The sequence below is a fragment of the Delphinus delphis genome, chromosome 4, assembly GCF_949987515.2.
Source record: "Delphinus delphis chromosome 4, mDelDel1.2, whole genome shotgun sequence".
Lineage (NCBI taxonomy): Eukaryota > Metazoa > Chordata > Mammalia > Artiodactyla > Delphinidae > Delphinus > Delphinus delphis.
In genome coordinates this window covers 28,823,559-28,837,192 of record NC_082686.1, presented here as the reverse complement: position 1 = coordinate 28,837,192, position 13,634 = coordinate 28,823,559, and the positions used below count along the sequence as shown (strand labels likewise).

Genomic DNA, 13,634 nt, shown 5'->3' with positions numbered 1-13,634 from the left:
TGGTCACACTTTTACCCTATAAAATTGCAAAAATGTCACTGCTGACTATCTGTCATTGATAGTAAGTAACACTCATTTGAGAAGACTTTTCCCTCAACACTATCTGCCTTCTGTATCTTGCCTAGAATGACAGTTAAAGTATAACCCAAATAATAGCCTTGTAATTACTACAGAAAAAAAATACCAGCTATGCTAAAATGAAACTAGATTTTTTACTTGCTATTATTATAGCATATATGTGTAGAATATAAAAATAATAATTTGCACTCATCCAACTTCTTTCACTCTATGTCTCAAATCCCTGAGTGCAAGGGGTCTCATTAAGTTTACCAAACCAATTTAACTCTAACATGTTCTTGAACCTTCTCTCCAAATCCACTGAGGTTTTCCTGTTCACAAATGCTGAACACTATCATCTGAAATTCTGAGCACTCTGCAGATATGTTTGACCTTCTGCAGATAAAAACTCCTTACTTAATCATTTTAGCTATGTACTAAAATAGGCAAAACTACCTAAATAAAAAAGAAAAACATTACTATGTATATATACCAAAATCAATACACGCATTCACAAACACTCACACACACATAATAACTGAGTTTATGTACGATTGTATTAATATAGGGCCAGTTAGAAGAATGAGAAGAAAAGTTTTATCTAGATCTATGGTAACAAAGTCCATTGGTTTCTAAAACTCCATTCATTTAGTCAGCAAATTTTACTCAAATATTTATTGAGTGCCTATAATATTCTAGAGACGATGGTGGATACAAAGATGAATTACTTATAGCAAATAAACTAACGTCCAACTCATCCCACTACGGTGTGGAGTGTGGTAAGCTCCATGAAGACAGGAGCAGTGCATGTGTTGTTTAGCTCTGCGTCCCCAATCTAATATTGTACTGGCACACAGCGACACCAATATATATTTGATGCCTATACAATGAAAGAATAATGCCCTTAAGTGATCTAGAAGTTCAAAGGAAGGAACTTCCTGTCTGGCATGACCCAGGAAGGCTTTCTAGAGGACAAAGCATTTGATCTGAGTCTGAAGGGATAGGGTAATGTTTTTAAAGGAAACAATAATATACCAGGCAGATAAGTAACTTATGTTCAAGTTGAAAAAAATTAGACACTTTTAAATCTTAGAATATTTGTGTTAGTTAATTTTAGTTTGTCAATTACCTCATGAGTTTAATATTACTATTTCCATTTTACTATTGAGAAAATTGAAACTAAAAAGTTCAATAATTTGCCCAAGCTAAACAAATAGCAGAGGTTGGATTCAAGCCCAGATTTGTCTAACTCCAAATCCATACTCTTTCTCTTGCACCATATAGCCTTATGACCTAGCTTAGTATATGGAAAACACTATAATGTATTAGCTTAAATCAGGATCCCTAGTCTAGTTTCTAGATCTTGGCTCCATTTCTTATTAGATCTGTGACGTTGTACCTGTTACTTTTTTGTACCTCATTTTTCTCAGTTGTAAAATAGGAAGGAATTAATAGTAGAATAACACTTCCTACATTATAGGGTTGTTGTGAAATTTAAATGAAATGATACATGTGAAGTGCTTAGAAGAATAGCATGCACAAAGAAAATGCTCATTTAAATTAGCTATTATTTGTCAGTGAAACTGCAAGACAACAGCAATAATTTAGACAATTCAACGCACATCTTCTTGATCTGAATCAACATTCATTGTCTTCCTTTAGTTAAAAAGAAATCCCTGGAAAATATTATGCAGTAGTTTATTCAAACACAAGGAACATGTCTAATAGTAACATGATAGCAGAAGTCACAAGAGCTGCATTGCTTTTTGGAAAGACAGCTCTAGCTCTGGTAACTTTCCAGAGACTCATAAATTTGACTGAATAGTACGTTTGTTATCTGTTTCTTTCCAGCTAGTACAAACAACCAGATAAGATGATACATTTCCGTAGTTTACAAACTTACCCATGAGTGTGGGAGATCCATATCTGTACAAGAAGACTTGAGATGTGGGTGGTGAGTGCAGTGGAAACAGTTGTCCCAGGGTTCAACCCGGTCAATTTGGAAATCAACATATGTCCACAGCGGGTTTTCTGGGAAAGGCTTCCAGCTTTTCCACATCTGAACTTCACCTCCACTGGGGGATAATATTTTGGCCAAGCTGCATCCAGTTGAAGTACTGGGTCTAACCAGTGATGCAGAAATAGAATCCAATCTAATCTCCATTTCTTCCTTCCTCCTTGTACTAACATTATTAACTCTCTTTTCTTGGGATTTGGCTACTTTCATACAGGAAATCAATGTTTCATCTTCATCTTCTGAATGGTAAAGAAAAATAAGAGGTCTGATAATTTTTCACATGTAGAAATTATGACTATTATAATTCCCTTTATATAATAGAAATGAATGAACATCACAGGCTAAACCAGGAAGTCATATAATTTTACAAAATAGTTTTACAATAGCATTTCTTTTTTTTTTTTTTTTTTGCTGTACGCGGGCCTCTCACTGCTGTGGCCTCTCCCGTTGCGGAGCACAGGCTCTGGACGCGCAGGCTCAGCGGCCATGGCTCAGGGGCCCAGCCACTCCGCGGCATGTGGGGTCTTCCCAGACCGGGGCACAAACCCGTGTCCCCTGCATCGGCAGGCGGACTCAACCACTGCACCACCAGGGAAGCCCTACAATAGCATTTCTTTAAAGGGTAAATCTTTGATATATTAAGTGACTGGTTTTGTAAAAACAGATTTACCTAAAATTTTTTGAAGGTATATATAATGATTAAAGCCAGTTTGACTGGAATGACTGGAAGCCACATGCAAATAGTGTACTGAAAGACACTGTAGAAAAAATACAAATTAAAAAAAATTCTCCACATGTTATAAGCATGATATGGTATGTTTCTATTCTTAAATATTTTTAATGTTTGAGGTCATGTGTATAAGAGAGTATCATAAAGAAGCACATCAAATCTTTGCCTTACTTAAAAGAATGAAATCTCAGTAGAGATTTTTGGAAATTCTTTTGGTATCCTAAAATTCTCTATTTTAGTATCAATCTGCAAAGGGATTTATTCATGTGGTATGTCTCATGGTGAAATATTTTGGAAAAGTAAGAACAAGACTGAGAAAACAAAAGGAAAAGGTACAATCTTTGGTCCTATAAAGTTGATTAGTGAGACCTATATTTGCATGTAGTGTAGGGTCTGATGAAATTTCTGTTAGTATATAAAACATTTATAGAAAATAGAAACATATATTACCCTTAGTAAATTGTGCCATATGGTCGAATCTATTTAAGTTCAAATGCTTAGCTGGTATAAACAAAAGATTACGATTAATAGCTCATTCTTGTAAATAAATGAAAATCAAAGTTGCATGTCACGATCTGCCAATTAGCTGCACTCACATCAAAACTGAATCATACTGTTTTCTATGGCCAAGGAATGGGAACAGTGGACAATGTTGACCCTTATTTTCTTGTTGAGCTTTACCCATAGCTTTCTCTTACTCTTCCTCTGAGTCTGGTTCTGAAGGAAAGGGGAAAGGGAATGTCATGGATGAAATTCAGGAACAGTGTAAGGATATTTGTTTCACAAATAACTTGGCAAAAAAAACCCCCCAAAAACTCAACATTTAATGATGACTTTAAGGCCTTATCAAAATGTCCTTCATTAATATATGCTACCCCAATTCTTCCTCAAAACGTTTTTATCAGCTCATTGAGCTCTTACTTACGGAGATTTATTGATGTAGGTTTCATCTCATTCAGACTCGGCACCCTGGCTTTCTTGGTCCAAACCAATTTCTGTAGTCTCTTTAAGGTGCCCACGGATTCTGCGGGGTCATCACCTGATTTTATGGCCTAGCACAAACACAGCTCGGGGTAAAGACAAATCATTCTCCACAAAAAATTAAATATAAAATGTGTCGAGATCATAAACGTAGGAAAATTGAATAATATGACCTTGACCTGTAGCCTGAGACAATTTAAGCAATAACTTGAAAACACACCACCTTTTGCAGGTTCAAATTTGTAAAAGTATATTACAGCTGGCCGGTCATAACAAGACGGAGCAATTTTTAACCAATTTTTTTCTTTTTACTTTAAAATGCAGCAAAATGGATTGAATCCAGAGCAATCTATAAATGAGGCACCCCTGCTCAAGGTGAAATGGTGGACAGGAAAAAGTCCTTTGCAGCATAACGTAGATAGAGCCAGAAATTGAAAGTTGCTACTTGCATGTGTTAGAATAGACTGATAGTGGTAAAAAAAAAAAAAAAAAAAAAAAGCAGAATACAATTTTCTTTATTTTCCTTTTGGAAACTTCTGGTAAAACAGCATTTTATTTCAAGTATAAAATATTTTCAAACAATATACTTTTCTTTAAATAGCCTCTTGCTTTCTAAAAGATACACACTGAGAAAAGCAAAAACACAGCCACAATGTTCTATGTTATGTTTTAGTACATAGTCATTAGTATTTAGTCATTGGTTTATTGTGGCAAAAAAAAGTATTGATAAAAGAATTAACATTGCTTTAATGACTCAAAGTTTTTTTTGGAAGATACAGAAATATTTCTCGCTAGCTTAATGTTGACAAATTTGTATTTATATTGCTTTTACCTATTATTTTTAAGATATTATTCTCTTAAAGATTTCAAAATATTTTGGAAATTAATACTTTATGTGCTAAATGTTATACTAATTGGTAAGATAGCTGTATTCTGTTGTATTAACAAGATAAGAAATTATGCATAGAGGAATACTTCTTTTTCGTTCAGAAAACTCAGGATTCAGAAATACTTCTCTGCCTGCTTCTGCCTCATTCTTTCATCGAACAGCTGATAAATGACATCGAAATAGATGCTGCAATTTTTAAAAGTTGAATGATTTGCTTCCTCATTAATGTTTGAATGAGCCATATTTATAACAGTGCTTCCCAATCCTTTGACAGAGACTGTAAGCCCAAAGAAATATTTGGAAGAAAAGGATCTCTGGCATGCAAACGTTTCTAATTATTATATTTAGTTCTTATTCTTGGTCTTTTAAGAATGACTTTGAACAACCAACATAAACTTGATGTTCTGATTGCATAATAATACCTAAATAAGAAATGGGATGTTTTGTCAGAGCAAGCCATACCTGTTTGCATTAAATAAATGGAAAAATACTGAAATCATTTTAATCTTACAGAGAGGACTGTGATGAGATTTTCTTAGATATGCAAAATTTTCCTCTTTTTCCAAAGGTCATGCTTAGCTTACCACGATTTCTATTGCTATTTATTTTTGTTATTTTCCCCAGTATTCCTTTTCAGTACTTTCTGAGTTACTCAGCTTTACAGGTCTATTACAACTCAAGAAGAGTGATTTTCTAATCTTTAGCCCCTTCCAGAAATAATGAGCTGGCATTGCACAACCATTGAGCACAGTATTTTTTGTTGTTGTGCTTCTTTTCTTATGGCAACCTCTTCATCTTACAGACAAAGCTTAATTGCTCCATTGAAACACTGGCAGAAAAATAACCTTCTCTTTCCCCCTTCTTTGTGAAAAAGACTTTCACTTGATTTGGGGAAAGATGTTAGATCCAGGGTAACTGAATTTCTTATTAACCATTTGCCCCTAGGAGGAATGGAAACTTTTGAATAGTGTCTAAATTCAAATGTGTGGTTCCATGGCCCAGAGGTGGTAAAACAAACTGGCCCCGCATTATTTTGTTCACAATCTATTATAGCCTTTTTTTTTTTTTTTTGCGGTACGCGGGCCTCTCACTGCTGTGGCCTCTCCCGTTGCAGAGCAACAGGCTCCGGACGCGCAGGCTCAGTGGCCATGGCTCACGGGTCTGGCTGCTCCGCGGCATGTGGGATCTTCCCAGACCGGGGCACGAACCCGTGTCCCCTGCATTGGCAGACGGACTCTCAACCACTGCACCACCAGGGAAGCCCTATTATAGCGTTTTTAAGACACAGTATTGTTAACTTTTGTATCTTTATTCACTTACTCATATTTGAATTATTAGAGATCAGTCTATTGCATTTTATTCATTTTTGAATCCGATATGCCTAGGATTGTGCATGGCTTAATAAATGCTTGCTGAATGTAAATATACTCTTGGCTTCATACTTATGTTTTATCTACCAAATGGATTACTCGTAGTAAATTGTTTATATTAGGCTGGCTACTTTTTAATAGCAAAGTACTTCTGGAAAACTTTCTCTTGCTATTAGATTGTATATACCTGATGCATGAAAATTAGAGTTAATATTATTATAAGAGGTATAGAATCATTAAGATTTTCTATTAAAAATAAGTCTTCTAGAATATTTTTAAATAATAGTGTTATTCACTACAATCCTCTAATCTGTTACCTGTATATTTAGACTGAATTTGATTAAAATTTCCATAATGTGCCTTTTAATTTCTAGATATTTTCTAAGAAGGCCGACCTGTAAATTAAACTTACCATTCAACCAATCAACAAACTTTTATTGAGCACCTACTATATGCCAAACACTATCACACTTTCTGAGAATACGGCATTGAGCAAGTAAGATGAGATCCCTGCTTTCATAGTCTACATTCTAGAGAGAAGTGACATACCATTAACATATAAACAAGCACATGAACAATAAAATGTGGCATAAGAAGTGCTGTGCTAAGAATTCACAGGGTGATGGCAAGGGAATGGGGGGGTTACTAATTTACATTAGGTTATCAGAAGGGTTTCACTGAGGATACTGAAACTGAGGCTTGAATGACAAGAAGGAACCAGACATGAAAATTTGGAGATCGTTTTGGATTCAGTGGATGGTCAGGAAGAACATTTCAACTGAAACTTTGATGGAAAAGAGCGAGCTAGGCAAATTGCAGAGGGAAGAGAATTCCTGGAAGAGGATACAGCCTGTGCAAAGGTTCTAAACCTGGAATTCTTGAGAGAATTCTTACTGTATACCTAAGGAAGAGAAAGAAGGGAAGAGTGGCGTGAGATAAGGCTGAAGATTTAACTAGGAGTCTTCAAGGAAGATTTTTTAAAGCAGGCTGAGGAATATATATTTTATTCTAATCAGACGAGTGACACAACTTGGCTTATATTTTTATTCATCTTCCCTCTTCATTGAATTTTGATCATCTTCCTTTTTAAAGGACTTTTCCCAATAGCCTTCAAACGTGCTCTGATCTCATCCATCTTTAATTCACAATCTTTTATTTACCACTCTTTCTACTCCCTTTCCCGGGCATGCTTCTCAAAAAAGCTAACTATGTATGTTTCCTTTAATTGAATCTTTTTAATTTCTCATCCTTTCAACCCATCTCATGTACTCATCAATCAGCTTTTGTCTCTACTATTCCATTTAAATTGCTTTTGTGGTCCAATGAACTCCACAAACTCCATTACTACGTGATATTCAGCAATATTGACCATGATGACCTTTAGCAAATACTTTCTTTTCTTGGCTTCTGTGACTATATGTTCCTGTGTTTTCCTTTCACCTTTTTTGGCTGTTTTTTCTCTAACTCCTATATGCTGGCATCTCATTTTCTCTCAAAATTAAATGCTTAAATTCCTTTAGAACTAGCTCTGGGCCTTTATATAATATTGCCATCATTTTTTTTCTCATCTACACACACACACACACAGACACACACACACACACACACACACAGCTTTTAATACCACTTATATGCTGATGATTTCCAATTTATTTCTCTAAGGCTTTCTTCAGAGCTTCAGACTCACCTCTCCAACTGTCTATTTAAAATGATTTATAAGCCTGATCAAGAGTGACCTCTAGCCACCCCGCTCCCAAACATGTTTCTCATCTGGTCTTCTTCAATTCACTGAATGCCATCTTCATCCACCCTCCTGCATAGCCCACAAATCGGATTATCACCTTTGCCATTTACCTCTCTTTTGGTTACTTATATTTATCCCATTACCGAGTTTGGTCTATTCTCCAATATGTGTCTTGAAGCTGTTTCTTTTTTACCATTTCCATTGTTATCACCCTAGTTTAATTTTCTTTCATTGAAACTATTGCCGAGTCCCCAGTTGGTTTTCTTTTAGTTTTTGTACTCCTTTCGTTGATTTGTAATATAAGGTTAGAGTTCTCTTTGAAAGATGTAAATCTGGTGATATTACTATCTCTTAAATGACTGCAGAAATCCCAAGTATTCTTTTAATAAAATCCAAAACTTAATTGGGTCTATAAGGCCCACTTCTCTAGGGTCCCCACTGGCTCAGAAGGTGCAGACCTCTAGTTTCCTAATCTCTGTAACTCTCCTTTCTCGGGGTTTTTGTATATGCTGCTCCGTCTGCCTGGAATGCTTATTCTCATTCTCTTGACCTGGTTAATTCCTTCCTACTTACCCCTGGAGCCTCCGCCTAATGTCATTTTTTTCAGGCAGATCGTTCCTGACTCCCAAGTCCAAATTAGGTCTGCATTCTTTTACAGTCTTGTCTTTCACTGCAATTTCAGATTTACATTTTTGTGTCATCATTGGTTAAATGTCGTTCTTCTCCAATAGGCTCTAAACTGAAGGAAGGTAGGAACCATACCCTTCTATATAGGTATCATGCAGTAGCCTTAGTATCTGTAACATTGTTGACAGTTAGTACTCCACATGAATTAGTTAAAATAATAATATGAGGGCTTCCCTGGTGGCGCAGTGGTTGAGAGTCTGCCTGCCGATGCAGGGGACGCGGGTTCGTGCCCCGGTCCGGGAAGATCCCACATGCCGCGGAGCGGCTGGGCCCGTGAGCCATGGCCGCTGAGCCTGCGCGTCCGGAGCCTGTGCTCCGCAACGGGAGAAGCCACAGCAGTGAGAGGCCCACGTACCCCAAAATAAATAAATAAATAATATGAAATGAATGAATGAATAAATGGATGAGGACTTGATTTGGTAAAATCTATCATTTCTTCAAAATGTAATGATGCAAAAAACAGGATTAGGAATTGAGAAATGAGAGGAAATTTAAAAATTATTGTATTTTGCTTACTTATTGTTTTCCTTCAACAAAATGGTAATTATATGTGAATATAAATTTAATATTTTCATACATATATTTTAAAATTTATATACTATATTTTTATATGTAAATGTGCATATCTTTTAGTTCACTTGGCTCACATTCCTTAAATAATGTAAAAATTTTGTTATAAGTGTTGGATTAAATACACCTCATTTTCTGACACTTTGCTTGACTATTAGGATGATAGAACAATTTTTAGAAAATAGCACCAATGAATTATTGAACTGGATTAGTCCTACAATCATATTTTATGAGCCAGGATGGAAATTACTGGACTTCTAGTCTACCACCCTATTTAAAAAAAGAGAAAACCCAGAGAAGATAAGTGGCTTATCCAGGGAAAGATAATTCATTAATAACAGAGCTAGGATGAGAATCAAGTTTTCTGACTTTTTTTTTTTTTTGCGGTACGCGGGCCTCTCACTGTTGTGGCCTCTCCCGTTGCGGAGCACAGGCTCTGGACGCGCAGGCTCAGCGGCCGTGGCTCACGGGCCCAGCTGCTCCGCGGCATGTGGGATCTTCCCGGACCGGGGCACGAACCCGTGTCCCCTGCATCGGCAGGCGGACTCTCAACCACTGCGCCACCAGGGAAGCCCAAGTATTCTGACTTTTAATCCAATATTCTTTCTCACAAGATTTTTAGGAACCAACTAATTATCTAGTTACTAGTTATCTGGTATTGATGGTCAAATTAAGACCAACCAAACTCAGGGTTTTGATCTATAAGTTAAATATGATTCTCCAATATAGAGGATAAGTATCAGGTATATAGATTTATAGGCCTATCTTCATATATATATATAATATAATATATAATATATATCTTCTTTTATATATGTCTTTATATATAATACATATGAATATTTAATATCACATATATTTATACATGTGTTCTCTTTCATATATGTATTTCACTACCAGGGAATTTAAATCTCTTCTAATTTTATCCCCTTCCTTTTACACAGGAGAAACTGAGGCTTATGGAGACTAAGTAAATCCAAATCATCTAACTGTATGAACTGCGATCTCTTTATGCTACTAATGAAAAGGAAGTTGGAAAGTAACATGATAGACCTTGAATGAAGTAAAATAATTTCCCTTTGTTCTTTTTTTGTTCTTAATTTCTGATTTAGAAAACTTTTCCTCCTAGTGATCTCTTTAGCAAGTATTCAAATAGAAAAAACCAGATCACCTGACATCTATAGCACATAATTTCTTCAAAAGCGGAAATAGAGGTTTTTAAAAACCTATTATCTTGGTTTATTTTTAAAGGAAGCTTTAATTAACACCCTGAAGTGAAACTTCAAGTAGTTTCATGTATTTTACATTGACGATTTCTCTGAACCTCGTAGTCTTATGACTTTTCACATATTTACTCAAATTTTGCCAATTCTTAGGGCTTTAGAAATGATTTTTTTAATGCACACAATACACTGTTAAGTGGAAAATCAGAATGCAAATTTGTATAAAAAGTATAAACACCACTCTAAGTGCCTTCTTTCTTCTTTATATACTCGGCATTTTCCAAGTTTTCTACAATGAAGACGTATTACTTCTATAATTGGGAGAAACTACATAATTTTAAAAATGTATTAAGAATATAGGTTTGTTTTAATCAAATCTATTTCTGCCAAAACTGTATCTCCATTCTCTTTCACGTGAAAGTGATTACTCTCTATTTATGACCTAAAACATACTCTAAAAAGATAATTTGTAAGGTCACAATGATCAATTAACATTTAGTAACTCAATGGACAGTAATAAAACCAAGAGGATTATGAACTAGAATCAATCAATGCAAACAAGTTTCATCTCAGAGGTTTATTTCACTGCTTTCTTCGGAACTACAACTAGCTAAAAAGACAATTTGGAAATAATTCATTTACACAAAAGAAATATTGATTGAAGAAATAACTGGTGGAAAAATTGCCATGTTGATGTTAAATATACTTACATAATTATAATTAGAAAATGTATTATTTTTGTGATAGAAATTGAAATGAAATGAAGACTGTATCAGCACTTAAAATAGGGTTGGGCACAATAAAAAAAGTCATTGAATGAATAGGCAGGTGCCTACACTAATTAATGAAATAGAATATATTCTCCTAGAAGCCTTATAAGATATTTACTCATTCATTCAACACATATTTACTGAGCACCTAACCTCTGGGAGACGCAAAAGAGAATAAGACACTTTGTCTGCCTTGTGATGCTCATTGCTTAATATGAGTGATTTTAGAAAACAGTCACCTAAGTTTCTGTGTCTGTCCCTTCCCCTGAAAGGTGAGCTCTTTGGGGTTCCAGAGCTGTTTTGTACATCTCAACCCCGGTCTCTAACATGCTCAATAAATATATGGGAACTGAACAGTTGGTGAAAAATACATCTGGAGGAAAAGGTGAATGTGTGTCATATGAGAAATACAAATAAAATGTGATGGTTATTCACAGGAAAGACTGCACCAAGTAAGGTGCGGAAAGGAAATGCATTTGCCTAGAGGATTAGCAGGCATTCGAACAGCTAAGCAATGTAATTTAGCATGTCTAATAAAGCCTTTTGTGTAACAGGCTTATCCCACTAGATAAATACAAATCACCCACTCAAGTTCTAACAGATTTCTGGCTCCTTCTTCTACCTCTCAAGCAGATTTTGGGGTGCATAATTCTGGTCTTGGAATAATGAGTCATCTAGGCTCTATTTTCCAAGACGCAAGGAAGTTACAGGTTCACAGCCATCTCTCCCCATTTCTGTGTGGGTAGCCAAGACTGCTCTTTGCTCATTGACCCGTAGGTTGCGGTCTATCTTTTAACGTGGAGACACTGCCAAGCCATCTGGAAGCTGCCAGGATTACACAAGTCAGAGATGCAAATGAGGTTGTGTTGGTTTAAGGGGAAAGGCTGCAGAAGCAATATCTTTCCTACTTGCATGTAATATCCTCTGCTTTGAAATTTTGAAGAAGTTTCTGGAACAGTTCATAAGCACATTTCTTTTTGGGGGGGGTACAGTCTCTAGTTGACCAAAAAATGTGAATGATAAGAAATTTAAGAGCCAGTATACAAATTAATTAATTTATTTTAAGCACCTGTTGGATTCCTAACACTATACGGAGCTATGGGTATAGTAAATTACATAGAAAAAATACAACCCTTGTATCTAGGAGTTATAATTTAACATACACAATAAATAAATGAAAAGTGTCAGGAAAACCTGGTTTAATAGAACCAGCCTTGGACTGCAGATAAGTGACTGCTCTGCTGTGATGCTCTGCTTTGTGACTAGACATGTGCACTTGAGCAAGCCACGTCACTTCCCTATATGTCTGCAAAATGAGGAGCTGGATCATAGGAATGCATTGCTGCTCAAATAAGTTTAGGGACATTACATTATATATGTATCCATTTTGCTACCTTATATAAACTCTTGGACCTCAGAAGAGTATCAAGGAAAAAGTGGGAATGAGCTACTATTAATCACAGATTATTAGCATTTGAAAAAGCCTTTGTATTCATCTAGTCCAACACCTTAATGGTGAGAAAACTGAGGCACAGAAATATGAATTTCATAGCCTAAGAACACAGTCAGTGGTAGCTCCAGGTCCTTTGATCCAGTTCTTTTGATTCTGTTCTAATTAAGTTATCTGTTAGTCTTCCCAAACACATAGCCTTATTTTCATCGGGGAAGTCCTTCTAGTATTCATTGAGATTCAGTTGTTTTTCTTCCCACAGCTCTTTGATATTTTAACTAGTCATTAAAAACTCAGAAGTCATGGGAAACAGCAAAGGTAGGGTACAGTAATTTTTCAGGGAATAGAAGTAATATTTAAATAGTACCTTTCCATCACCTCTTCCTACCTAGTATAGCTATCATTCCTTTGACAAAAAAGTACTGTTGAGAAGAAAACTATAGAAACTTAGATGTTAACATGTTAATTATCTTTGGGAAGAGCGGGCCATAAATGGAGATATCTTGAAACTATTATATTTGTACCTACATAAAGAAAATGATTTGTTATAGATGGTTATTTGCCACAGACTCTGCAAATTTATATTACATCTTGGGAAATAATAATCAAAGAAAGTTGTATAATTTAGCTTATAGTGTTCCCAAAAGCCAATCTGGAAAAAGAACTGCAAAGAGGATTTACAGTCTATTCAAGCCCATAATATTACAAGACTTGCTGCTGTACATGAGTGTCCTGGAAATGTTTCCATACCTGCTAAAACATGTCCTTTCCCTGAACCTCTGTTTAGCAATAGCTCAACAAGGAAAGGAAGGTGGTTGACGTGATCTGAGGATTTCAATGTCATACGAGAGAGTTGGCACACAAAGGTGATATACTTTATAACACTAAAAAGTTTTCCATGTCTCAAGAGAAATTGCTAAATTTTAGGGAAAGATTTTTGACATTAAAAACTCATCCTTCTTTGAAGGAAATGCTTCTCTTGGGTCAGGAACTTTCTCAATAAGGACAAGTCTTTTTATGTTCTCTAAAAACACTTCCATGTGCCAGTTGAAAACAAATGTAACAAAGAACTATAGAAAACAATGCTCATGGCATTAAAATTATTGGGAAAGAGATGGAGAAACCCCTTAAATATGATACAGTAGG

General features: G+C 35.6%; 1 protein-coding gene across 1 annotated transcript in view; it reads right to left on the bottom strand.

Moving 5' to 3' along the window:
- SAMSN1 (SAM domain, SH3 domain and nuclear localization signals 1) overlaps positions 1-13,634 on the bottom strand; it is a 109,427-nt gene that overhangs the window by 78,747 nt on the left and 17,046 nt on the right. Inside the window, exons 4-5 of the mRNA XM_060010472.1 lie at positions 3,730-3,856; positions 1,961-2,313 (exon numbers count right to left, since the gene is read on the bottom strand). Coding sequence (XP_059866455.1) covers positions 1,961-2,313; positions 3,730-3,856 — 480 coding nt within the window. The remainder of the gene's footprint in view (positions 1-1,960; positions 2,314-3,729; positions 3,857-13,634) is intronic.